This window comes from Lepidochelys olivacea (genome assembly GCF_965140295.1).
Source record: "Lepidochelys olivacea isolate rLepOli2 genome assembly, chromosome: 8".
Lineage (NCBI taxonomy): Eukaryota > Metazoa > Chordata > Testudines > Cheloniidae > Lepidochelys > Lepidochelys olivacea.
The window spans coordinates 12,784,462-12,811,895 of NC_140418.1; the positions used below are offsets into that span (position 1 = coordinate 12,784,462).

A 27,434-nucleotide genomic window follows, 5' to 3' on the forward strand; every position below is an offset into this window, starting at 1 on the left:
GTGGAAATATCATCACTCCCATTTTGCTAATGGGGAATGAGACATGCCAAGAACTGGGAACAGAACCCCGGGGGGGGGGGGGGGGGGATGAGAAGCTGCTGGCTAGAGGCTGGGCCCTGGGAACAGGGCAACATGGGCCCTAGCCCTGGAGGCCGTCTACACCACTAGCAAGGGGCATGGAGGAAACACGTGCTGGCGTGACCCCCTCCATCCACTATGAGGCTGTTGCCGTTGCCATGTGAGGCAGCTTTTCTGGCAGGGGCACCCTCTGCCTGAAAGACGCCGTGGCTGTTGCTTAACTCCCCCAATCTGTTTACGTGCATGAAATCCCTTCCCCCTCGCCCCACCCCCCCGTATCTAAGGTGGAGGTGAGGAGGGCGTTTGTGTCCCGCGGGGGAGGGCTGCATTTTACATTTCTTGGCGATCACTCAGGCGATCTGCGCGGACACCTACAGTTGGTCTGTGACGCAGCCGGGAGGGGTCCTTTGCCCTCCACCTCCCGGAGTCCCGCCCCGCCCCGCGCTATAAAAGGCGTCGCCGCAGCCGGGCCCTAGTTGTAGCTGCTGCCGCCGGATCTCGGTCAGCGCGGAGGGACGTGGAGCCGGGCGCTGTCTCGCGGTGAGGGGGGTGGGGCTGATGGCTCACGTCTCTTCCCCAAGCTCGCCTGCGCCTGCCGGCGGCGGGGCTGGCAATCCCGGGAGCGGGGCGGGGCCGGGCCGAGGGCTCTAGGCCAGGCCGGGGCTGGAGGCCGCAGCGGCCGCTTGGGGGAAGCGGGGCCTGGCCCCGCGCGGAGGAAAGTGGGGAGGTGGTTGCTGTGGGCTGCTGCCTGGGGAGCCGCCTCTTCCTCCAAGTGGGGTGGGGAAGCGCCTTCGGGCCAGGGGGCTTCGTACCACTTGTGGCGGGGGGAGGGCCGCGGGCTTCCCTGGGCGAAGGGCGGGCGGGCAGGCAGGCCGGCCGGCCTCGGTCAGCGCGGGGTAACGCAGGATCCCTGCCCCCGGTGCTGCTCAGGTAGAAGGACGCCTCAGCCCCTGCCGCGCAGGCAAACCCCGGGCTGCTCTCTGCTCCGCTGTGTTGTGCGTTGCCCTGGGCTCCACGGAGCAGTTTCTTAGTGTGTGTGTGTGTGTGTGTGTGTGTGTGTGTTTGTTTGTCAGACCTTAAGCAAGTGTCTGAAACGTGACCCTTTTTAATGGCTGTTGTGTGGGAGCCTGAGAAATACAGGGGACGAGCCCGGAGTACGTCTTTTAACAGCTTCGCAGGGCGCAGAGCTGGCTAAAGATACCGTAAATGGTTCAGCTGAGCAGCTGCTCCCGTAATATTTGAGCGCAGTGCTGTAATTTAAGTACATCTCTTTAATAGTAATACTAAAGTGCTACCTGATTAAGTGTTCTCAAAATACAGGATCTGCACTGTTCTGCTTAGTCACTGAGCTGTACTGGTGTTTGAGGCTAACTTGTTTTCCAAGTTCTCTACTGCAAATGATATTTCTCTTCTAGGAGGTACTCTTTTTACTAACGAAGTACAAACCCTGATCTCCATAATAATGATAATGAGAATTAAACTACTTAAAATGTCCTTTTGATTAGGACTTTCTAACAATAAAGCCCTGTTTGTGACACTGATGTAATCAATGTGTATTTGAGTTTTGGACTTAAACTGATGTGTGAAACTGACCTTAATGTAAATAGTATTGCATAGACTGAATTTGATCAGGCAAAATCTATGGATATATCCCATTGTGCAGAATTATGTAATAATCCTAGACTTCTACAACCTAGGCATGTATGAATATTAATTTTACACTTCTCGCATTTGTTGCACCTTAACATGACTAAGTTTTGGCTGACTAGATCCAAATAGCATCTTGACATTATACCTATGTCTAATTTTAAACTATTCATTGTGTGAAAATATTCTGTGTGGCTTAATGTCATGTGGTTAATCAGGTCGTGCTAATAACTACTCAACCTATTGTGTCAATGCACTGAATATACAAGAAAACTTGATGCTGTCACTCTAATAACAAATGTAAACTTGAAATTGCTCCTTTCAAAAACATTCACATGAAGGGAGAAGTGTAAATTTCAGTTTAAAGAGAGTCTTGTATTTCCTGATCGCAATAAGCAGCAATTTCTATATGACATCATGTAATCAAAATACTTAGATATATGAGACTCTCCCTTCACTGAATATTTCAGCTTAGTTAGACTGAAAATAGGGCATTTAAAAATACTGCTGACTCAGTCTGCTTATGGAACAAGCAGTGCTATGATGTAAATCAAATTACACTTAGTAGAAATTTGCTGTATTGACACTAAACAAACTGTAAGCAATAACTTAATTCCAAAATTTCAAGGAAACTAATTAATAAAATGCAGGAAGTCTAAATAGTCAAAAGTAGACTTCGTGTCTTGTCAGTGCTTTCCCTCCTGGCCCCTTCCCCCCCCCCCCAAAAAAAAAGTAAAAAGGATTGCGGGGTGACTGTTTTTAGATGTGAAGTTATATTTATATCTAGCAAATAAGCTAGATTTGTACTTGAGGGAATCTTAACTTTTCATTGTAGGACTGGTCTGCTTAATAATATTGAATGATGTAACTTTAATCAATATTCAGCAGTCTTAAAAGAAAAACCATAGTTGTAACATTGCAGCAATAAATTCAGTATCCAAGTTCAGTGAGAAATGCAGTGCTCATGAGTCTGAGTCCATCCAAAAATACCCATACCACTTAAGGTATAGTAACATTTTCATATGGGGTTAAAGGATTGGCTCGAACTCTGCCAAACATAAATTGAGATGAGGTTCTATATTCAGCTTGTATTCTGCTTAATAACCTGCACTGGCTGGGCTTCATTGGGCTGGGTTTGTTGCAGTACTCCGGATCAGCAGTATTGACATGCTAGAGTCTGCCTTGTGGAGCAGATAATGCAAGCTAGCTGAAAGAGCGACATCCAGTCAGCTGCTTTAATTGCAGTAGATCTTGGGTCTGTGGAATCTTAGGCCCCCTAACCCTTACCTTTTGTCCCCAAAGCTTTTTCCAGCAGGTTTTTAATTGGATTGTCTGACTGTGTCAAATGATGCATGACTTAGCTCTCTTATATCCACTAATGGAGCTCTAAACTGTGATATCCTTCTGCAAAGCAAAATAACAAAAAGGTAATAAATGACCAAAAAAGGTCTTGAGACATGGAAGGCACTAGGGCTAATGACTTCACACAGGCTCTTCTCCAAGTATAGCTGCCTTCAGAGACCTTTCCTGTTAACATAAATTGCTTTCACAGCTAGTATAGAATCAATTAGTCTAGACTAATTCTTTAACACTGCAATAGAAGCAAGCTTGCTTTCTTCTTCTATTAGCTGTTAACTGGAGAAATTCACTAATACAGCTTACATATTAATTGTAATGAATTAAAGTCGGTTTCTAAAATTTGAAGTAGCTTGGCTTCAGAAGCACTCTTGAAGGACTTGTGTGTGTGTGTGTGTGTATGTATGTATATATATTTTTTTAAGGCACTGAGGCACCATTATCATCTCATCTGACCATCTTCATAGCCATAGAACCTCACCCATTGTATTTGAGCTGTAGCATAACTCTTAGGAAGATCAGTTTTGTGAGGCTTGATAATCAGACTCCTAATAAAAACACCTCCAGGAAACTCAAACGCACATGCTGCAACAAGTAATCTTACAGTTTATTATTGTTGTTCCTGAACTTGTTAAGATTTATGCTCTAAAATCCTTCCCTCCTCCTTTTCCCCCCACCCCCCGACCTAGCAATGTATTAAGTAATGTCTTGAACAGTAAGTGTGGTGGCAGGTGTGAAAAGCTTACCCAGTATCTGTTCTGAAAGCTCTCCAATATCAGTAATATGTCAAACTTGTTTCGTCTGCGGGAGACTTGTCCAAGAAACCAGAATTTTGAAAGTGCCATGGGATCTAACTTCACCTGAATAGTCTCCAAATCTGCTAGCCCCTTCTGCCATCTGAAGAAATATTGGTATTTGGGAGTACTTGGAAGTTTTGGTGCGTCACTTAAAACCATATTTAAGATCAGAGAGGGATGCTACTGCAGCTTTAGTATTGCCAACATATGGCTGGCATTCATTCACATTGCATCATTGCCCTAAAACTTAAATGTGAAATGTGTTGGCCTCTTGTTCAACATATTAGACACTTCCTAATTGCTTAATCTTAGAATACTACTTTTCCACTCTCACATCCTCAGCTGCTTTTCTCTAGAAGTAGTGAGTTAAGACTTGCTTATCCAAACAGTAAATTTTGTGAAGATGTCTCTGATTGTATGGGGGACGCTTCATTTGCCCTTCCATATACAATGGTGTGTCCCATCTTGATGGCATTTGTCTTGAAGAGGCAATATGAATGGTAAAGATGGCTTTTGTAACTTGAACAGCACTTTGTATTACACTAACTTCTCTGCAAACCATTGCATGAAAATAACTGGTGACTTTCTTGTGTTGTAGATGCCTTCCATTAAACTGCAAAGTTCAGATGGAGAAATTTTTGAAGTTGACGTTGAAATTGCAAAGCAATCTGTAACTATCAAGACTATGTTGGAAGGTAAGAGTCCAGATTTGAGCGAAAAGCTTATTGCAAACTAATGTCCCAGGAAACATCACTCAAATCAGAATTTTTAAAAACTGAGGTGCATTACCACAATTCCACTTAAATGGTTCTTGGAAGCACTGTCTTAGGCACAAATATAATAAGAGAAGGGATTAGTACAACCACAAATAGCAAAGCAAACAGTTATATAAGTAACACTTAAGTGTGGGTTCTTATGGTGTAGTTGTAAGGTAGAGGTGAGTTTTGATGTGCAACTTACTTGGCTATTTAGGCCTAAAGTACAGGTACTGATTTGTGGTGGTAGGCAAGTAGCACAAATTGATTCTAGGCATGTGATCATGCTAAATAGCTGATTTCCACAAAACATTTCTATTCTGGGTTGAATTTACTGGCTTTGTGTGATGGCTACTAAAGTACAACAAACGTAACTTAAACATCAAAGCTAAGAGATGAAAGTGTGTTTAAAAAGTAAAAAGAAGTAAACGGTGACGGGGATATCAGACTGGCCCTATTGTCTGAATCTTTAACTTAGCTGTTAGCTGCTGCTGCTTTTTTAAAACTGAAATACCCAGTATGTCTCAAGGTCTCATTTACATTAACCTCCCACCGTTGGCAGCTTACAACAGAGGACAGACTGTCAGTGCAAGTCTACCAAATATCTTCCAATTGATGTGAAAACTATCTTTTGTTTGACTTTCTGTTGTAGAAGTTTTGTCATCATAGCCTCTGCAAAACGCACCTCTGTATTTGACATGTCTGTGGTATGAATGTTTCTCTTAAACCTTGTCTACAACTTTGGGGGAATTTTGCATCATGGCATGTGGGTAGAATTCATGTCCCCCTCAGATTTCTTGGCTTCCCCATGGAAAAATGATTTTCTCATGGGGGAAGCAAAGGGAAACTGTAAGAGCGGTCACACACCCCTCCCCAGCAGCTCGGGCATGTTGTTTCAGGCGTCTGGAGCAGCTGGTGGAGAGGAAATGCCGGCGAGGGGATGCCAAGACTGGTGGCACCTATCCTGCACCTTATCCTTTAGTCCTGGCTGGGCTGTGAGTACGGAGTACAGGCCTTCCTCTTCCCCTGCAAGGAACGGCGGGGCTGGGTTAGACCAACCACCAGAAACCTCCCCTGGCTGCTGGAAGTGCTTCATCTCACCCACCCTAGCTTCTTGCTACCATTGCTCCTTCAGCTGTGGTGGGAGGGTGAGTCACTATACAGGCAGCTGCTCCTCCCTGCATAACCCCTTGCTGACCTCCAGCCACCTTCACCTGGACCCTCCTGCAGAGTCCCATTGCCTTTGCACCCCAATGAGCTCCTCTGAATCCAGATCATGCCCCCGCATCCAGCCCTCCACTCAGCTGCCTGCACCCAGGTTGCCACACCCAAAGCCCCCTCACCTCACCTGGATCCCTCCACGCTTGGATCCTGCCAGTCTGAGCCTGCCCTGGTTCGGAGGCGCCAGGCCTCAGGGTGTTTTTGGACAGACTGGGCACTTGCGATGTCAGGGTCGGGTGCAGCCTCACCGCTGTGTCCCATGCGAGGGGGCTGCAGGGTGATCTCCCACCTTTGGGTAGCCAGTGGCCTGAGCTCCCTATAGCTATGCTGGAGCCTCCATTTATTTATTGACAAATAAATTTGGAAGAGTTTTAAAATACTGTGTGCAGAATTTTCATTTTATTTTTGGTACGGAATCCCTCAGAAATAGTCTACATTAAGCTTCTTTGGCAAAAAATTGCCAGTTGGTGGAAGCCCTGGTATATACAAGGCTTTAGCACCAGAGTCCTTATCAGTGTTGCTTTTAGCCTCTTTTGAGCAGACTGATGACATGGTATTAAGTGCCAGTGGCCTTGTGCAGTGTCTGCCCCAGGGTGTCTGTCATCAACCTTCACCTGTGAAACCAGTGGCACTCTCCTTCCAAACTACAGTCCCTCTTGTAGATGTGCTGTAGTCTTTTTTTTTTTTTTTTTTCCAGTCTGTTGGCTCACTTTAACTGGCACTACTACTTCAAAGAGAGGGCCTATACAGTACTCACTTGTGTCTTGTTTCTTATTTCTTATCTTTTCCTAAAGTGTCAGAAAAGATGCTTGTTTCTAAATGCAGTTATTTCCTCAAGTGTGACACATTTGTCAATGTCAAATTCATATTGAATACAGTTGAAAATAAGAAATGTTTTTATAGGCAGTCAGCTGTTTTCATGGTTGAGCTGTTTTGGTCAGGGATCGTCTGAATGGCAAATTTGCATTCGTCATCCTCAGGCTGACTGTTAGAAGTCCTCTTAAGATGCTAATTTGGACTTCTGCACAACTAATTATTGCAGTGCGGGTGTGGCAATATGCTAGAAACTGGGGGCCTCTCTGATATGCTCTGTGCCACCAATATTAGTGCAGAGAAAGGATACATATCTAAAACTTGTAAGATGCTGCTTTCTCTAGTATACCTCCTTCAGAGTAAATGTTAGATTATGCATACCATTTCCCTTGTTCAATTTTCCATGTTAATGTTGGTTTTATTTAGGCAACTTGTTTCTTAGATAGCTTTCCCGTTTTTGTCCTTGAGGTTTGAAGGCAGATGGGGAAAACCTCAATTTAATCACTATTTCTACATAAAAGTGCATTCTTGTTGGTGGTTATAACCTTAATACATATTCTTCACAACTCTTAGATGTAGATTTCATTTTTAGAAGGTGTACACTATATACATTTTTAACGTGATTTATTTTGAAGACTTTTCAGATTAGTTTTACAGCTATATCAGAAAATGAATCATTGTTCGGTTATTTCATTTACCGAAGGTAATTGAAGCCCATAGTTCACCTCCCAATGACTTCATAAACATCTCCAATTCAACAGGTTAATCATTAATATTTGGAGGATTTTCTTGCCAGGCTGTATTAGGAGGAGAACATCACCAGACAGACATTTAAATTGTTTTGTTTAACTAAAACGACATTATTATGTATTCTGGATTTTTTTCTTCAACAGCAAACGTATAATATTTTAACAAAACAAATGAATTTTCAAATTTAGTTAAACATTCAAGTTTTTTAAAATCAGGTTTGTTTGTTTTTGTCAGCCAGGTCAACATGAGAAACTTAAAATATTGGCTTATGCAGCTAACTCTGTCTTCACCTTCATTTTCCTGTTTGTTCATAATCTGGAAAAGAAAAACAAGCTTTCCTGCTTTTTCAGGTCCCAAACGATTTCTCAATTTGGAATGAATTAGTCCAAAGGAAGAAAATATTCTTTCTACACTGGCAGAAGAAGCTACTGCTGTTAAAAGTGAGATTATCACTTCAACAGTCTCTGAATCCAAGTTCTTAAGTGACTTCCACCAGTTCACTGGTGTGACTTCCTTTAAAATATCATCAGCAAACATATATTTCTTGAATGGTTCTTATTCCCGAACTGGGTCTCTTTTACGGCCTGCTGCCGTTATAGTTTTTCCCTTCTAGTGAGAGAATGGTATGGTAGATCTCAAATCAATGAAGGCTACACTCAAAAAGACCTCAAGACTTCTGGAATATACTGCTCAAACAGTTTCACTTTTATTTCTACTGCCTGTCCCTCATTGAACTTTTTGAAACTTTGTACTTTTAGAGAGAGGTAAGGGATTGACTCTGTGTACACAAATTTGCAGAGGGACAATAGGGTTGAGGTCTGTTGTTTCTCCCCTCTATATATTTGTTTAAAAACATTTTTGCTGTTAACAAGCATGTTATCTCTGGAGAGTCCTATCCACAGTTTGAGAACTGCAAAACTAAGCTTCTCTGATGATATCTTCTAGACTGAGCACTGAGTCCAATAGGGTAGATTAACCTAAATAATCTATACAGAAACCCCTGGAGCCCCATAAAATTGGGTACCTAATCCATGAACTATTGTAACTCATTTACAAAACTTTTCTTAAACATTACATGAATATATTCTCCTACTATAGAATTAGAAGTTATAATCCTTATTCCATGATGAGATATATTTGAGCTATATGACTTATGAGGAGAGACTGAGGGAACTGGGATTGTTTAGTCTGCGGAAGAGAAGAATGAGGGGGGATTTGATAGCTGCTTTCAACTACCTGAAAGGGGGTTCCATAGAATCATAGAATATCAGGGTTGGAAGGGACCCCAGAAGGTCATCTAGTCCAACCCCCTGCTCAAAGCAGGACAAATTCCCAGTTAAATCATCCCAGCCAGGGCTTTGTCAAGCCTGACCTTAAAAACCTCTAAGGAAGGAGATTCTACCACCTCCCTAGGTAACGCATTCCAGTGTTTCACCACCCTCTTAGTGAAAAAGTTTTTCCTAATATCCAATCTAAACCTTCCCCACTGCAACTTGAGACCATTACTCCTCGTTCTGTCATCTGCTACCATTGAGAACAGTCTAGAGCCATCCTCTTTGGAACCCCCTTTCAGGTAGTTGAAAGCAGCTATCAAATCCCCCCTCATTCTTCTCTTCTGCAGGCTAAACAATCCCAGCTCCCTCAGCCTCTCCTCATAACTCATGTGCCCCAGTCCCCTAATCATTTTTGTTGCCCTTCGCTGGACTCTTTCCAATTTATCCACATCCTTCTTGTAGTGCGGGGCCCAAAACTGGACACAGTACTCCAGATGAGGCCTCACCAATGTCTAATAGAGGGGAACGATCACGTCCCTCGATCTGCTCGCTATGCCCCTACTTATACATCCCAAAATGCCATTGGCCTTCTTGGCAACAAGGGCACACTGCTGACTCATATCCAGCTTCTCGTCCACTGTCACCCCTAGGTCCTTTTCCGCAGAACTGCTGCCTAGCCATTCGGTCCCTAGTCTGTAGCTGTGCATTGGGTTCTTCCGTCCTAAGTGCAGGACCCTGCACTTATCCTTATTGAACCTCATCAGATTTCTTTTGGCCCAATCCTCCAATTTGTCTAGGTCTTTCTGTATCCTATCCCTCCCCTCCAGCGTATCTACCACTCCTCCCAGTTTAGTATCATCCGCAGATTTGCTGAGAGTGCAATCCACACCATCCTCCAGATCATTTATGAAGATATTGAACAAAACCGGCCCCATGACCGACCCTTGGGGTACTCCACTTGATACCGGCTGCCAACTAGATATGGATCCATTGATCACTACCCGTTGAGCCCGACAATCTAGCCAGCTTTCTACCCACCTTGTAGTGCATTCATCCAGCCCATACTTCCTTAACTTGCTGACAAGAATACTGTGGGAGACCGTGTCAAAAGCTTTGCTAAAGTCAAGAAACAATACATCCACTGCTTTCCCTTCATCCACAGAACCAGTAATCTCATCATAAAAGGCAATTAGATTAGTCAGGCATGACCTTCCCTTGGTGAATCCATGCTGGCTGTTCCTGATCACTTTCCTCTCATGCAAGTGCTTCAGGATTGATTCTTTGAGGACCTGCTCCATGATTTTTCCAGGGACTGAAGTGAGGCTGACTGGCCTGTAGTTCCCAGGATCCTCTTTCTTCCCTTTTTTAAAGATTGGCACTACATTAGCCTTTTTCCAGTCATCCGGGACTTCCCCGGTTCGCCACGAGTTTTCAAAGATAATGGCCAATGGCTCTGCAATCACAGCCGCCAATTCCTTCAGCACTCTCGGATGCAAAGAGGATGGATCTAGACTGTTCTCAGTGGTAGCAGATGACAGAATGCGGAGTAATGGTCTCAAGTTGCAGTGGGGGAGGTTTGGGTTGGATATTAGGAAAAACTTTCCCACTAGGAGGGTGGTGAAACGCTGGAATGCGTTACCTAGGGAGGTGGTGGAATCTCCTTTCTTAGAAGCTTTTAAGGTCAGGTTTGACAAAGCCCTGGCTGGGATGATTTAGTTGGGGATTGGTCCTGCTTTGAGCAGGGGGTTGGACTAGATGACCTCTTGGGGTCCCTTCCAACCCTGATATTCTATTATTCTATAATGTATCGTAATTAAAATTATCTTTAGGTAGGTTTTTCCTCAAAAAGCATTTTATGAAAATCTGATTTAGATTAAAAAAAAAATCAGATTTAAAAAAAAAATCATTGATTTTTTTTTTCCACCTGCAGCTGGCTGAGGCAGTCACTTAAAAGTGCCATCCAGATATTGCCTGCAGCCAGTAGGGATATAAGGAAAACTGGCATTCCCATGTGAAGTGGTAGGAACAGAACCAAAAGTTACAAATGTATTCATGTTTAACAGCAGTTCTGTCCTAGGTCAGGTTATCACATCATTAGCATCTTACTCTTTAACCAATAAATTCATTTTTAATTTCTTTTTCATTGGTACCAATGACACACCTAAAGATTGCAAAATCTTATATGATGAGATAAGTAGCTCTATGGATATGGGGAATGTGGTGGACATGGTATACTTTGACTTTAGCAAAGCTTTTGATGTGGTCTCCCACAGTATTATTGCCAGCAAATTAAAAAAGTATGGATTGGATGAATGGACTATAAGGTGGATAGAAAGCTGGCTAGATCGTCAGGCTCAACGGGTAGTGATCAATGGCTCGATGTCTAGTTGGCAGATGGTATCAAGCAAAGTGCCCCAGAGGTCGGTCTTGGGGCCAGTTTTGTTCAATATCTTCATTAATGATCTGATGGATTGCACCCTCAACAAGTTCACGGATGACACTAAGCTGGGGGGAGAGGTAGATATGCTAGAGTAGGGTCCAGAGTGACCTAGACTTATTGGAGGATTGGGCCAAAAGAAATCTACTGAATTTCAACACGGACAAGTGCACTTAGGATGGAAGAATCCCATGCACTGCTACAAACTAGGGACCAACTAGCTAAGTGGCAGTTCTGCAGAAAAGGACCTGGGGATTACAGCAGATGAGAAACTGGATATGAGTCAGCAGTGTGCCCTTGTTGCCAAGAAGGCTAATGGCACATTGGGCTGCATTAGTAAGAACATTTCCAGCAGTTCAAGGCAAGTGTTATTCCCCTCTATTCGGCACTGGTGAGGGCACATCTGGAGTACTGTGTCCAGTTTTGGGCCCCCCACTACAGAAAGGATATGGACAAATTGGAGAGAGTCCAGCGGAGGGCAACAAAAATGATTAGGGGACTGGGGCACATGACTTACGAAGAGAGGCTGAGGGAACTGGGCTTATTTAGTCTGCAGAAATGAAGAATGAGCGGGGATTTAATAGCTGCCTTCAACTACCTGAAGGGGGGTTCCAAAGAGGATGGAGCTCGGCTGTTCTCAGTGGTGGCAGATGACAGAACAAGGAACAATAGCTTCAAGTTGCAGTGGGGGAGGTCTAGGTTGGATATCAGGAAACACGATTTCACTAGGAGGGTGGTGAAGAACTGGAATGGGTTACCTGGGGGGGGGTGGAATCTCCATCCTTAGAGGTTTTTAAGGTCTGGCTTGACAAAGCCCTGACTGGGATGATTTAGTTGGGGTTGGTCCTGCATTGAGCAGGGGGTTGGACTCGATGATCTCCTGAGGTCTCTTCCAACCCTAACCTTCTATGATTCTATGACTCTTAGACAAAAGCCTTTTAAAATGTTTGTCCCCTGAATATTCTAGTCTTGTGTAGTTCCAACACTTTCCCAGAAAGGAGGTTCACAAAAACATAAGCCACCTACCTTCATTTGCATCCAGCCTTTGCTTACTGTTGTAATATGTTAAACTATAGTAGATAATGCTAAGATGGACAGACCAGATGGCTTGGTCCGCTCCAAATACAGTGGATCTCTCCTTCGTATGTTGGAGCACTGGAGGAGACTTCAGAAAGTCTCAATACATGAAAAGTAAAGCAGAAACAATGTTTCACATTTGTGAAAGCAGTTAAATTATTCAGGATAATGCTTAGCTCTGATCTCCCACTGACACAAATTGCAAACAAAAACATCTGTGGAAGTCTACCAGATGGTCTGTATGTACAGCAAACTATGCCTAATCCTCCTAAATAGGGATGCCTGTCTGTGCTCTTACATGCTAAATCACAAACATTAGAAATGAGTATGTTAGTGCCTTAACTTCTAGAAATGTCTCTTATAGATCTAGTTGAACAGACTGGATGGCTTCAAGTAGAAATTGTTTTTAGCAATGAGATGCACAAGATAAAATACTATAGACCTTTAAAATTGTATTTTTTTACTGTTTGTCCTTCATTCCCACCTTGTAACGCCACCAAAAGCTGCTTAGTGTGATGCTGCTCTGCATGACCAATAAACAATATTGGAAAACACGAGCAGGAAGTTATAAAAGTTCTCTCAGCAGGTGGCAGAGAATGCACTTGCTCGGTAAGCCCATCCAAAGGGATCTTGCCACTTTTAGAGTTCAGAACATTGTTAAACTCTTCAATGTTATCAGTGGCTTTTGGTTTACATTGAAAATCAGAAGTAGTGCTTCTAAACAAATCTATGTAATACCATAAATAGCACACTAGACAGACCATGTATTGGGAACTCTGGAATCACATGGCACTGCCTCTTACTGCTTTAGAATCCCTTGTGCAAATAAGACACTCGCTGTTGCTCCCAGACATCTGTGCTGCAGCTTCATATGCTGATAATGCAGAATTATCTTTCTAAAGGGGAGCAGGAGGAGAAACTGGAGGGCTGAAAGGGGGATGGAGGGACAGGTAGGGTTTTGACACCAAGAAAGCAGGAGGCAGTCTTTCCTAGTTCGGGGGTGCTAGAGGCTTCAGCCAGGACACATCTGCTCTCTCCCTTGGAGTGTTTAAATTCTTTATTCCACAGTCCAACACTTTGACAACTAGCTTCTCTCCCTGCACCTATATATGTCATTGCATTCAATGAAGTATATTTGAAGTTTCCAATAAAATGATCAGTGAAATACACAATACCTGTTACAGCTCACTACTGCAAGTAGACTTGGATAACAATAGCATTTCTGTTTAAAATCTCCCAATAGTGGTAATGCTGGAGTGCCAGTGTAGGTAGGACATTGGCATGTTAGCCACTGTGTGTAGGCTTGCTTTGAGGAGGTGGAGGTTGTGGTGATGCAGCAGTGGTGTATTCTAACTCAGTTAATTTCTTAATGTATTTGGATGATGCAGATCAGTTATTCATCAAATGCATAGATAATTTTATACATCACTTTACATGGCTGCATAACCTTACACAGGGCACTCAAACTAAGGTAACATACCAATTCTGATATCTTGATTTGCAACAAAATGGTATGGTGCATCATTTAATCAGGGCAGTTACCTTAATGTGGTATTTATCCTGTGTAGTTCAATCCAGGTATGGATTAAAGTCTACGTTGTGAATTGCATTGTGCTTTCAATATTCTCTACATGATGATGTTAGTCTCTTAGTTTTGAATTTGATGACTCAGTAGAGCATAAATGTGTTTAACCATGTCTCAAATATACTCTGAATTTTTTTAAACAGTGGTTATTGGTTTTACCACCTTCCCTAAAGGATTTTTCTTAACATGTCAAGTGATCTGTCATTGCCTCAAATAGAGTGGAAATTAACTTAGTTGTATACAGTGTTGTAGCTGTATCGGTCCTGGAATATTAGAGACACAAGGTGGGTGAGGTAATATCTTTACCCACCTTGTCTCTGGAAACTAATATGGCTTTTATGTTTCAATATACAATGCCTTGTAAGCCAAATACCCAGAATCTCTATGGCTACAGTATTAACTGCTCCTGCAGAGAGGACAGAGTATTGTCTGTAGTTCATACAGTAGCTCTTTAAGATCTCACTTAATAGTAGATTCAAAGGGAGTTCTTTTTTGGAACACTTGTAGCAAATTCGGGACCTAAAAGCTGGTACTGACAAAAGAGTTTTCCTTCCAATTATCCAACACTGTTAATAGTGGGATTACATTGAAATAGGGATGAACAGAACTTCTAATGGCAATTTAATAATCTTGCAAATAAGGAAACATAAATGCATCAGTGTATATAGAATATAAATAAAAATACTAGCTACTTGGGTATGATGAGCATTCTGTTACGTAGCGTGTAAAAGTGATGCAGCCGTGGTATTATGAAGCCTTGTCGAAGACTGCTTAATTTGAGCAGGAGAACCATAATCTGAATACAGATTGAGTGGATTAGCAACATTCTGTATCAGAATTGTATACTGTAGTTGTGGATTGAAGAAACCATCTGAATTTCAGAAAAATGAGTGAATGGCAAGTTACAGCATCTAAATCCTCTTTCCATTCTTAGATCTGGGAATGGACGATGAAGGAGATGATGACCCAGTCCCTCTTCCAAATGTTAATGCAGCTATATTAAAAAAGGTAAGATGCTACCCAGGTGCTGTTAGTAGCTTTGAACTACAAAAATGTGTAGACTGAGCCATCGCTTAATGAGAACTGGAAATATTAAATTTAAACACAAACTTTCTTGTGTACCAGTTACCTTTTTTTAGAACATAAACTGTTTATCAGTCAAAAGCAGGATTTGTTGAACTGCAGTTTCAATTTCTAGATAAGATTTTCCTGTAAATAATACAGATACACTAATTCTTTTCATATTAGTGCTCAAAGGGTGTGGGGCCAGTAGCAGTGGTAATAGCTGTTGCCAGACATACTATACAAGTGCTGTGCACCAAACTCACGATCCACACCCTCATTATTCTTGTCCAGGGGTTCTCCAGTTGTAGACTTCTTGTGGTATTATCTGAGGACTCACTTGAGCGCACCAAATTGAAATGAAAGATTGGGAGGCTTATGTTCAGATCATTAAATGCACTGGCTGGAATCTATTGTTACTAGGTGAAATGGAAGGAGGAACAAATTTGCAGGTCAGGGCTCTTCAAGGATCCTGTCTGCATTGTGTTGGAAGAGTTTGAACCAGTTTAAATGTTTGAAATGAATTGGGTTAGTTCTATAATAAGCAGCATTTGACCAGTGAGGCTAGGACAGTGCGTTATATAAACTCCTAGCCAGAGTGCAAAAGGCGACTGTAAGAGCAGGCAACCCCTGTTCCTTGTGCAGTGCTTAGGTAACACTTCACTAGTCAAAATTCAGATGAAATAAAAAATGTAATATTAGTAGACTAACTACTTGTTTTCTCCCTGACACAAATGCATAACCATTTATGCAGAGTAGCACTAATGCCTGACCGTACTGTCTGCTAATAGTTTTCTTGTTAAGCAAACCAAATACCACCTATCTGCATTTCTCAACTATCGTCAAAACTGTATGGAGAAGGTCGTACTTAAACAGTCTTGTGTTAGCGTTAACATTAAGAGCACAGTTCTGTGTGTCTGTGTTGCTTAGACCGGGGTGGCCAGCCTGAGAAGGAGCCGGAATTTACCAGTGTACATTGCCAAAGAGTCACAGTAATACGTCAGCAGCCCCACATCAGCTCCCCCATCCTGCCTGCCAGCAGTCCTGCCAATCAATGCCCCCCTTCCCCTTCTGCCCCGCAGAAGCTTCCCGGTGCGCAGGAGCTTCTGGAGGTGAGAGGGGGAGGAGCGAGGGCTTTGCAGGCTTGGGGGGGGGAGGGGAGGGAGGATGCAAGGAGCTGCGTATTAACCTCTGAAGAGCCATATGTGGCTCCGGAGGCACAGGTTGGCCACCTGTGGATTAGACCGTGCACTAATGCAAATGTAAATCTGCTCAAATACCTTCTGGGAAATCTCCAGAACCAGAATGTCTGACATTCATTACCCAGGCGCACTCAACGGGATTTTAAAAGGCTTTGAAATTCCAGGGTCTTGTAGTTAAGACTGGGTCTGTACATGTCTTACTATCAGGTACAAATAGCACTCTCACAGCACATTGTGTCCAAGATTTTGTGCATTTTTTGCAGTTTTGGGAGAGTAACTGTTCCTGTAATCTGAAGTCAGTCTAAACAGAGCTGATGAGAATGCTTAAGAACAGTTTTTTATATTGATTCTAATGTCTTAATATCAGGTGATCCAATGGTGCACCCACCACAAGGATGATCCACCTCCCCCTGAGGACGATGAGAACAAGGAAAAACGAACAGATGACATCCCTGTATGGGACCAAGAATTCCTGAAAGTAGACCAAGGAACACTTTTTGAACTTATCCTGGTAGGGTGTCCATGTTCCATTAGATGCTCTCTTCAGCACATAGCCACATTCTCTAGGCTTCTGAACTTTATCTTGGTGGTGTAGATAGAAGTGGTAGAATTGGTCTGACTTTCCCCACTTCATAGTAAAATCATTCAAGATAATACGTGTTGTGGACACCCTTCAAATACTTACTAACTACTAAGCAGCCCAATCTACGCTTGAGGACCGAAGTACAAATTTGACGTTTAGCTTTGCACTCAAGTTCAGTAATCCGGTCTTCTACTTGAGTCAAGTTTGTTGCAAACACGGTAACTTCCTTCATTTGAAAAAGGTTGTGTACTAGATTCTGTTCAGCAGCCTGAACCCACTTCAAAAGTCAGTCTTAATGTTTTGAGGCCTAGTTCCTCCTGACCCTAATGGTATGTAAGTTGGTGTGCACTTAAGCAATGTGCTGTATTGCGTGGCTAGCCAACTGGCTGCCCAAAAGACCTCATTGTTCATAGGCTTCTGTAAGCCTTTTCTAACAGGAATGTCTCAAATTTTAAGTTTGCTTAGAACTATTCTGAACTGTTCCACTAGGACTGCCCTGTCAGATATACTTAAACACTTGCTGTAATGAGCTACCTAATCAAATTAGTTTATCATAAAATGAAGGTAGTCTGTGTTTGGTTTAAGTTGTACATCCACAGAGGCAGAACGTTGATTTTAAATCTGGTGACTCTCTTTTTGCAGGCTGCAAATTACTTAGACATTAAAGGTTTGCTTGATGTCACATGCAAGACTGTTGCAAATATGATTAAGGGGAAAACTCCAGAAGAAATTCGCAAGACCTTCAATATCAAGAATGACTTCACTGAAGAGGAAGAAGCACAGGTACTCCGTAGTCTGGGTTTCATTAAATTCTGGATTGCTTATATACTGAAGTAGCCACGCTAGTGTTATACACGTTTACCCTGATATAATGCTACCCGATATAACGCGGGTTTGCATACAAGGCAGTAAAGCTCCGACACACTGCTCTGAGCAGTGTGTTAAGGGCGCCAGACCGGGGCGTTGGATAAGGGGCAGAGGGTCTTGAGGGCGGTCGGGGCGCTCTCTCTCCCTCTCCCCCCCCCCTCCCCCGGGTCTGGGAGGCAGGAGCTGTGGGGGGCACTTTTGGGGGCCTCATAGTCCCAGAGTGGCCCAGGGGATTAGCAGGGGGCTGGGAGCAGCCCGATCTGCTTCCCTCGCCCCAGCTGTGTCACTCGGGGGAGTGGGTATGGGGGAAGGGATCCCCCCACACTCACTGGCAGCGGCGGAAGTGGAGCAGCCCAGCCCCAGCGTGCTCCAATCTGCCAGCTCCCAGCCGCGGCTCTCCGCTTCCCGCTTCAGGTGAGTACAGGGGGCATCCTTTCCCCAACCTTCCCGCACTCACTGGTGGCAGGAAGCGGAGCACCGCAGCTGGGAGCTGGCGAAGTGGAGTGGGATGGGACTGTGTTGCTCTGCTTCCTGCCATTGCCGGTGAGTGCCTGTCAGGGGGTGTGGATAGGTGTCGGGACAGGGAGCAGGGGGGTTGGGTAGGAGGTGGGGTCCTGGGTGTGATTAGGGACGGTGGTGTCTAGAGGGGGTGGTCAGGGAACAAGGAATGGGTGGGCAGCAAAGCAAGTTAGATATAATGTGGTCTCACCTATAACGCGGTGAGATTTTTTTTTTGGGGGGGGGGGTCTCCTGAGGACTGCATTCTATCAGGGTAGAGGTGTCGCTAATGTGTTTCAACTCATAGACTTCCTAGCTAAAACTAGGATTTTTGGTCTAAATATTATAAAGTGTAATGCAATTGTGCTAGAATTGTTGCCTCAGTTAACTTGCCACTTAAGTTTATCCCTGTGTAGACATACCCTGTGGCTGGCCCAAATCAGCTGACTCTGCTTATGGGGCTCGGGTTCTGGAGCTGACAAATCACTGAGTAGAGGGTTGAGCTCGGGCTGGAGCCCGAGCTCTGGGACCTTGGGAGAGTGGAGAGTCCCAGAGCTCAGGCTCCAGCCTGAGCATCTACAGAACTGTTTTTAGCCCCACAACCAGAGCCCCTGCAAGCCCAAGTTAGCTGAACTGGGCCAGCTGCAGCTCTGCTGCAGGTTTCTTATCCCTCTCTAGATGTACCCTTACAGGTTAATGTTTAGCATGTGGCTTTTTTCACAAGTGAATTAATATCATTATGTCAGACTTGCAAACTTTTTTGACTGAGGTCAGTTAAAATGTAGATTGACCTATATCACTCGGGTGTGGGGGAAATAAAATTACCCACCCCCTGAGTAACGTAGCTGTGCTGACCTAAACCCTGGTGTTAGCTGCAGCTAGGTTGAGGGAAGAATCACTGAAGCTAAACCAATAATAGGACATTCTGGGTTGCCATAAATAGTTCTTTGTTGCCCTTTCCAAAGCCTCAGCAGTAAAGCTGTAGGTGTGTTGGGGCACCCACCTAAAAAGATTCAAGCTACTCAGAATTTCCCTAATAAGGCCTTTCAAAGAGTTAATTAAAACAAGCTGTGCTTTATGGTCTACCTTAAAATGATCATTAAACAACCATTTTTAAGCAGAGTACTCTGGAAGCTGCAAACTTATTGAACAGGTTATAGAACTTGAGTGTAAAGTCAATGCACTTCAGCTCTTCCTAAATCCTGTATAGCAGTGGTCCCCAACCTGTGGAGCCTCTGCCAGTCAATCACTATCTCCGGGCCGCTAAAATCTGGCGGGGCTCAGGCAGGCAGGTTGACTACCTGCCATGGTCCCACACTACTCCCAGAAGTGGCTAGCTGTTCGCATGTCTCTGCAGCCCCTGGGGTGTGGGGAAGGTGGCTCTGTGGAGCTGGCCAGTGGAAGCTGCAGGGGCACTGCTTGTGGACACAGGCAGTGTACAGAGACCCGTTGCCCCCCCCCCCCTTTCCTCCAGGGGCTGCAGAGATGTTTCAGCAGCTATCCGCATCTGGGAGTGGTGTGGGGCTGTGGCAGGCAGCCTATCTGAGCTGAGCTGCACTGCCAGCCGGGAGCCACCTGTGGTAAGCCCCTTCTGGGCTGAAGCCTACACCTCTCACCCTGTCCTGTGCCTCAGCCCGGAGCCCCCTCCTGCACCCAAACTCCTCCCCCCCCCCAGCCCACACTGCTCACCCCTTGCCCCAGGCTCAGCCAGTGCATGCCCCACAGTTGAGAATGTTACACTGATTTGTGACAGTCCCTGAAGGATTTTGGTTCCATAAACCACAAATGACACTAAATAAGTAAAATTCATGAACTGTCCAGTGGATTCTATGAGATAAGGTGCAGTGTGACCATATGATCCCTGCACCCCCTCCTGCCCCAGCCCAGTGAGAGTGTGTGTGTGGGGGGGGGAAATGGAGTGAGCGGGGCGTGGCCTCAGGGAAGGGGCAGGGTAGATTCTGGGTTGATCTTAAATTCAAAAAGTGATCTTGTATGTTAAAAGGTTGGAGACCACTGATGTATAGCAAGTTGACCAGTTAACTAGCTATTCATGAGTAGAACATGCAGGCTATTTTAGGAAGTGGTTGGAAGATGCATATATTCAGTAACTTCTCAATCTGCAATGGTAAATATTTTACGAAAATTAGTTTCAATCATCCAAGTAAAAATCTGGCATTTCTTCCAATGTCACCCTTTTTGTGGGAAAGGATGCCACTGGGGCTGTTTTTGTCTAATTAGTTTTTAGAAGTTCATAGCATGCGTATAGTACTACATCTAATTAAAGCTTTATCTTGTTTAAGGTACGCAAAGAGAACCAGTGGTGTGAAGAGAAGTGAAGTTTTGTGCCTGACACTCTAACACTGTAAGGATCGTTCCAAATACTAGTTGCACTGCTCTGTTTATAATTGTTAATATTAGACAAATGCAGCAGCAAATGAAGTTGTATTAGCAGGATATTGTTCCCTTTGCATGTGTAGTGTTTTTTTGAGTACAGATTTAAATCCTATGGTTGAGTTTTTACCAGTGTAATCAGATGTCTTTTTACTTTACTCAGCAATGAATAAAACTGAACTAAGCGTGGATTCTGTATGGAAATAGCACTTCAGGTTATCCTGTTCATGACTCTTAACTGTCCATGTCCAGTTACAATGTTACCTTGAGATGTCAGAATTTAGATAAGCATTTAAACTCCACTGTAAATAAAACCACTTGCAAAAGTTTTCTGAAATGGAATTAACAAAGCATATTTTTATTCAAAGAACTCAAGGGTTTCTTGGGGAACCAGGCTGAGTGAAGAGTTGTTGAGTTTCCTCCAAACTTCTAAATATGAACGATAATTACCCTTGGAGTAAGTTAGTACTTGACACAGTTCTTAGTTGGTCACAGGCAAATACTTAGGCATTACAAAATCTCTTCAGTGGCTAGTACTTTCTAAGTCTGTTTTGGTTTTGCCTGCAAAAGACCAGTCCTAGCACAAATGTGGCTTTGGCAAAACTGGGTAAGCTAGTTACCGTTAACCTGGAACTCTTTAGCCATGTAGCTTAAGACCTGCCTCTAGCTGGTACAAAGCAAAATCTGAACTGCTGTAGGCACAGGAGAGTTATGAATTTTAATAGGAAAAGCTAATTCCCAGTTTGACCAAAAACATGACTGACTTTACCAAAGTTAAACTTATTGATCCAGCATGTTGTCAGTAGCTGGCTTTAGGCAATTCTAAACCCGCTTGTGATGTAGCTTTATTAAACATGGCTTCCTGTGTCTGCAAGAAACATTTCACCTATGTACTGTACACGAAATCACAGCTTGTAGACTCTTCATTATTGCATACAAAACAAAGCTAATGCTGTATCTAGTGTGACTTCTTTTGGACAAAGCCACTTGCAACTAGTTAAACAGTAACTGGTTTTCTGACTTTTACAGTTCCCTTATAGGGAGTAGGAGATGGTTGTGTAGTAAACATTTGAGGTGTGATCTTAGCTTATTGCATTCCATTTTCTGTATAAACCTTAGTCTAGAATTAACCTTAATAAATGTACTTCTCTTCATTTTAAAGATCATGGTGTTGCACTAAGTGGTGTTAAAGGGTTAATGATGGATGTGTTAGAAAAATCTTGTTAATTTAACAAGAGCAACTTGACAGCCTCTAGAACACTCCGTGAATAGCACGTCTTACTAAACAGTAAAACTTGAAATTGCTGATAAACTTCAATGTAGCTGCTGCATAAACAAAATCTATGTAGAGAAAATTTTAACATCTGACTGTGTTGACTGACTGCCAGTTTGCACTATAAACAGTTTCTCCAACTACAGTCCATGGAATTGTCCAAACAATGGAGAGTTGGGTATAGCTATTAAGAGGTGGGCAACAGCATGAAAAATTGGAGAGCCTCTGCTGTAGCACCCAAGCAAACTTGCTCTCCACCCATCCCTTAACTTGCTTCCTCCAGCCTGCCACAGCCTCTCCAGAGGGGTTGCTGAATAATGGGTCCTACGTTCAGGGTAATGGTAGCATCATTGGAGCATCCTAATGCTACCAAAAATAAATTCTCTTGGTGACAAATGGAGCCTCTTCTATGCAAGCAATGCCGTTAATCTTAGAAATGTTAACACCAAAAATCTTCTGTGGGAAACAGTACACTCTTTAGGAAAGAAAATGAGACCCACTGCTACAGTTAGTGGCGTAAGTTAATCCTGTTTCGAAGACTAATATTAAAGCGAGGTCATGGGTCCTTAGATGTTCAGTTCCTTCCTTAACACAGGTATCAAGATGAACTTGTGTTTAGGGCTTTGTTGTTTTATGTTGCATCCAGTAACAAAGGGCTTAAACTTGCTTAGTGTATCTTCTGAGACAAGGGTTGGCCACCACTTAAAAAGTGATGTGATCTACCCTACTTCAAACTGATTCTTCTTTTTGGTGGGTGGAAGAGAAACTACAGTCCTACACATCGGGGCAGTTCACCTCTCCTCTCATTAAATGTTCCCTTCCCTTATCTTCTGACTATGCCTTATGGCAAGAGGCAAACCTACATGCAGCTCAGCTGCACTCTTGCTGTCTGTAGGTATATCCTGACCTAGGCTTGGAGCGGGTATCAGTGCTCAGCTGTACCATAAGGTGAGGACTGTGGCAGGGTTTAGGATGGGGAGGAGGCAGAAGTGTAATGCCACATAGTAGAATGGGAAAAGTGAGGGGGGCAGACTCAAGAATATGTATTGAATTGCCCTAACTGTGTGTAATGCACCTGAGAAGAGACCTCTTCTCAGACTGGTCTGAGAATTGCTGATCTTCATTGGAGGGTTTATAATCCAAGATGTTCGTTCATTATACTAACTCATGTTTGCAGGATTCTTATGACCTCAGAATAACAAACTCTAATCTAAAATGCCACCTGGAGCAATGGTGGTCTGATATTCTAACTAGTCTCAGTAGTGCTTAAAAATAAAAAAAAATCATAGCATAGTGCTGGAAGGCTATAATAACTTCAGTGCTTACTGAGACAAGGAGAAGCGCATCACCATTTCTAATACAAAGAAATAGTGTTACCCAAGCCATTCCAGGAGCAGTTGCAGGCATTCAAGATTGGCTTGCTGTTACTTAAGAATCTCTAGCTTGTAAGTAGATATGAAGTAGCTTGCTCTAAAATGACTTCCGGCTGTGTCTGTACCAAAGTTCGGGGAAAGTACTGTTTTTCTCCAACATGCCTTCTGAAAATGCTACTTGCTGCATTAAGTGATTTCAAGTAGCAAAGCTACAGAGGGGAGTTTATGGGTGCCCTTGATTTGGGGCACTGTCAGCAGAAATCTCTGTGCTAAGGACCATGCTACTGGGGAAGATGATTAGCATAGGCAAAATTTTGTCTTTATATGTGTGTGAAGGGAGAAGCAATGTGATAAGTGCTGTGGGGAGGTCTTTGCAGAACAGGCCTAGTTAAAGGGACTATGGTAGGAAGCATACTCAATGATACTCCTAGTAGTTCTGAAAACTAGAAGGGTGGGCTGCCTCATAAAAATAACTGATTATGCCTCTGTTTAGGGGAACAACTCTTCATGCTATAGCTGGGGCTCTAATCTACTGCTCAAAAAGCACTTGCTCTGTGACCCACTGTGTTCCTGTTTGGGTGAGCTGGAGAAAAGAACCCTGCCCGTCCCACCCCTAGCACAAGTCAAGATAGTTTTGTATTAGTGGTTCCCCTACCCCCCAACTTTCAGGCTGTTGGTAATCGGCTACTGTAATCTAATCTCTCTACTCTTCCAGTTTTAACAAGATTTAAATCCAACACCTCATCCTTTAGCCTTTACACATCTTCCTTTATAAGTGTGCATTAGAAATGTCTCTTTGGGGAATTGACTGGCTCAGGAGTTATTACAGGACTCCAGGCTTCAGCTTCTGCAGTGCCAGTTCAAAACCAGCCAAGGGCTGCTAGCCTGTGAAATGTTAGTTGTCATACTTTCAGCAGATAAGGTAGGGTGAACTTAATCAGAGTCAAAAAGGGATAGGAGGTTTCTCTGGATATCAAGAGTAGCTAGGGTTGTTATAAGTAATGGGAGAGGGAGGGGAAGCTTTGGAAGAGAGATCTATAAGGCTCACATTTCAGAGCTAAAGCCAGGCTACTAGAGAGCAGGATGAGATTGGGGGGAGCGGGTAGGGATAGTGCATATTTTATAGCAGCCTACTGCAGAATTCTTATACCTTTCTCTAAAGCATCTGGGTTTTTGACTGTTTGGGCCGGGGGTGGGTGGGAAGGGAGGAGGATATACTAGACTGCTCAGGTCAGTCATTCATGTAAGGAGTGGGAGAAGGAGCTCCCCTCATACATAAAGGTGATAGATCTAGTTATTGGGACATAGCATGTGTTGAGTAGAATACAGGAGGCAGTAGCCCAGGCTTCTAGCAGAGATGTGGATAAATGAACGTTTTTTACCAGCACTGCATTCATTTCAAAATGCCATAATAATAAAGTGACTGCTTATCTGACCATTCTGATTCTTTAAGGGCAAGTTATGCCCATGTTCTTTTCTGTTTGACTTTTTCCCCTTGCCATGTTCAGTAACAGATACAGCTTTTATTGGCTGAACCAAGGTAAAGGGTGACTGAACTAGGCCCTTGTGCATGGAAAAGAGGATTGGTGATAAAGAAATCTGCCTCAGCTGCTAGCATTCTCCATGTCATTCATATACTCACAGTTGGCTATATGCAATTAGTCTAAAAGCCCTGCTGCCTACAAGTAGGGAAGAAACACAGGAATCTTTAAAATAGTAAGAAATGAGATCTTACAATATAATTGTATAGGATTATAACCCCCCAGTGGCCCTTTTTGAAGGGCCAGGCTGGCACACTTCTTTATTTATAAAGCTATAAACATATTTTGAACATAAAAGCCAAAAAATACAAACTCAGTGATGTAAAAAAAAATTACAGTATAGGGTGGATAGTTATTGGACAAATGAAAGTACAGCTGCAAAACACTTATCTGTGCTACATACATACAGTGGTTTTACTTGACTTAATGAAGTGGTATTTCTGTGACTTCTACATTCAAACAGAAAATCAAATGGGTAATTAATAAAAATGAAACTGTCATATGAGAACTAAATCTTGCTGCAGTAAAAATGTACAGGCAAGGTTGTTTTTTTTTAAAAAGTAAAACTTCCTATAGCATATCTAAAGACTTTTTTTTTGGTATTTAAAAAAATTAGGATCTCTGTTTTGGCTTCCTAGGGCAAGTTGTAAAAAGTGATAACATTTACTCAATATTTTTTCCTTGGAATGGGCAGCTTAAAGGTCTCCTTGCATGTTTCAAGAACTAAACAATCGAAGTCTGCTCTGTTACACACACGCATGTGCACTCTCTCTCTCTCTCTCTCTCAGTTACAGCCCTCCACCTACAGGGCTTACTGAATTTAGCCTAGTATCTGAGAGCAGAGGATAGGGTCAACAGCTGAACTTGTACAACTAAAGCAGGGCAAATTATATTTCGCACAAAGTCAGAACAAGGCTAGAGGTTAAGGGCCACATTTAGTGATAGTGTACAGCAGTCAGAAAATGGGTGTAAGTTGCAAAGGGATCCAATGATCCTGGTTCCACAGCTATGCAAACATCACTTGCCCACTTTGGATAGAAGAGGAAAAGCTGTAGCAGGAACAGGCTGTTAGCCAGAGTGCTACTAAGCAGATCCTGCAACAGTGGGAAATGGAAATCAACTGAGTAGACTGTGATATCAGGCAGCCCTTCTCAGATGTTGCCAGGCACTTCTGGGGTCCCAATTAGCATTAGACTAAGTGGGTGCCACTTCCACTGAATGCTGAAGTCAATGGTAGTGGTGTCTGTTTACTCCAGCATTGAGTTTGGCTCTTGGTCAAATGGTGCCATTTATATACTGCAGAACTTTCTCCCATAGTATCCTGGAGTGTTAGCTAGCCACAGCTGTTTGTCCATTTGTACTCTCCTGTGATGGCTGCTGAGGGGGTCGGTTACATTTGTTTTGCACAACCACAGTAGGTGCAAGTTTCACTTTACACCCAATATTTTGCTGAACATACCCAACCACTAACCCGTGCTATAGCTGAACCATATCTTGTGGTTTTAATAATACTACTGCTGGTCATGCCCACAGCACTTTATATCTGAGAATCTCAGAGCACTTGAAAAAAGATTAGCATTCTCATCTTACAGATGGGGAAACTGAGGCACAGAGCGGTGAAGAGACTTGCGTGAGGTTACAGTCAGTGGTTAAGCTGCAATTAGTCACCTACCTCAGCTTTAACCACTTTGGTTGGAAATCATTTAAATGATACTAGTTCAGATATTGATCCAGTGCTAGATAATTAACCACGTGGTGACTGTCAGTATATGCTTTTAATATACATGTGTGGAAGTGCAGACAATGCCAGTGGTCTAAGGGTTAAATAGGCTCTTTTGGATTTGTGCATGTAACTTCCGTTAGTACCAACAGAGGTTACAGTTGCACAGCGAACAGAGACTAATAAAGCACCAGCTTTAGATTTTCTTGCAAAGAATTTGCATGGTTTTCCTCTTCTCCCCACCCCCCCCCCCCCCAATCTACAGCAACTTCAAGCAAAAGGAACTGAATGGGGAGGGGGGAACCAATAACTATAGTGCTCTACACTATAAGCAGCTTTCTAATCTTCAGTCTCTGATATAGAAACCTATTAAAAAGTTGGAATAAACATATATAAAAAAAGTTTTGTTGCCTTAAGAAAAAAATACAAAAATAGTTTGTATATCAAAGGTTCTTTTAAATTTCTTGCAAGCCTATATAATACTACTTTAAGTTTGTATTCAGTATTCTAAATCCTATCGTGTACAGTAGAAAAAATAGCCCCCCTCCCCCTAATGTTTTATGGTACTTTTCTCTTCAGTCTAGAATAGGTTTTTATAAAGCAGGAAAAAAACAAGGGTCTGGATTCTGATCTTAGTTACAATGGTATAAATCTGGAGTTATGCCAGTTCCTTTTGTGCAGTAACTCTGGATTTACATCAGTGGAACTGAGATCAGAATCTGGCCCCTAAAGGTTTATGTTTACCAGGCTCAAAATATAAATAAAATATCAGAAATCCATAGACACTTTCAAGAGCGAGAGCCTGTATTAATGTTTGACAGCCACTGGATGGGAAAAGGAGTAGAGAGGAAATAATTTGTATTGTAAAATCTACAGTGTAACTAGCTAGTAGACACTGTATACCAGCTCATTTCACTTATAACCACATTTAGAGCTTGATCCTGCACTGCATAGCTGCAGAGTGACATCTGAGGTTAAAGGTGATGGGCAGGGAATGTGGGGCACCAAACCCTACAGCAGGGACTCTGTGATCTGCCTCAAAATCCCTGCCTCCAAGGGGAGAAAGGCTGAAGAGGGAAGAGTGGAGCTAAGTACCTCATGAATGTGATGAGCATCATGCTCAAGCCATGTCCA

The 27,434-nt window shown here is 43.2% G+C and overlaps 1 protein-coding gene across 1 annotated transcript; it reads left to right on the top strand.

Moving 5' to 3' along the window:
* Window positions 1-483: 483 nt before the first annotated feature.
* Window positions 484-21,554, top strand: SKP1 (S-phase kinase associated protein 1). The gene is made up of 6 exons (XM_084637266.1): window positions 484-618; window positions 4,477-4,573; window positions 14,725-14,798; window positions 16,422-16,565; window positions 17,280-17,420; window positions 20,303-21,554. Exons 2-6 carry the CDS (start codon window positions 4,477-4,479, stop codon window positions 20,336-20,338), a joined length of 492 nt encoding a protein of 163 aa, XP_084493392.1. The 5' UTR covers window positions 484-618; the 3' UTR covers window positions 20,339-21,554.
* The last annotated feature ends 5,880 nt before the right edge of the window (window positions 21,555-27,434 follow it).

Bases quoted from the DNA above. Each gene is read 5' to 3' on its own strand.
- SKP1 (XM_084637266.1), top strand. From the start codon at position 4,477: ATGCCTTCCATTAAACTGCAAAGTTCAGATGGAGAAATTTTTGAAGTT. The intron at 4,574-14,724 runs GTAAGAGTCCAG...TTCCATTCTTAG, and splicing joins TATCAAGACTATGTTGGAAG to ATCTGGGAATGGACGATGAA. The intron at 16,566-17,279 runs GTAGGGTGTCCA...CTCTTTTTGCAG, and splicing joins CACTTTTTGAACTTATCCTG to GCTGCAAATTACTTAGACAT.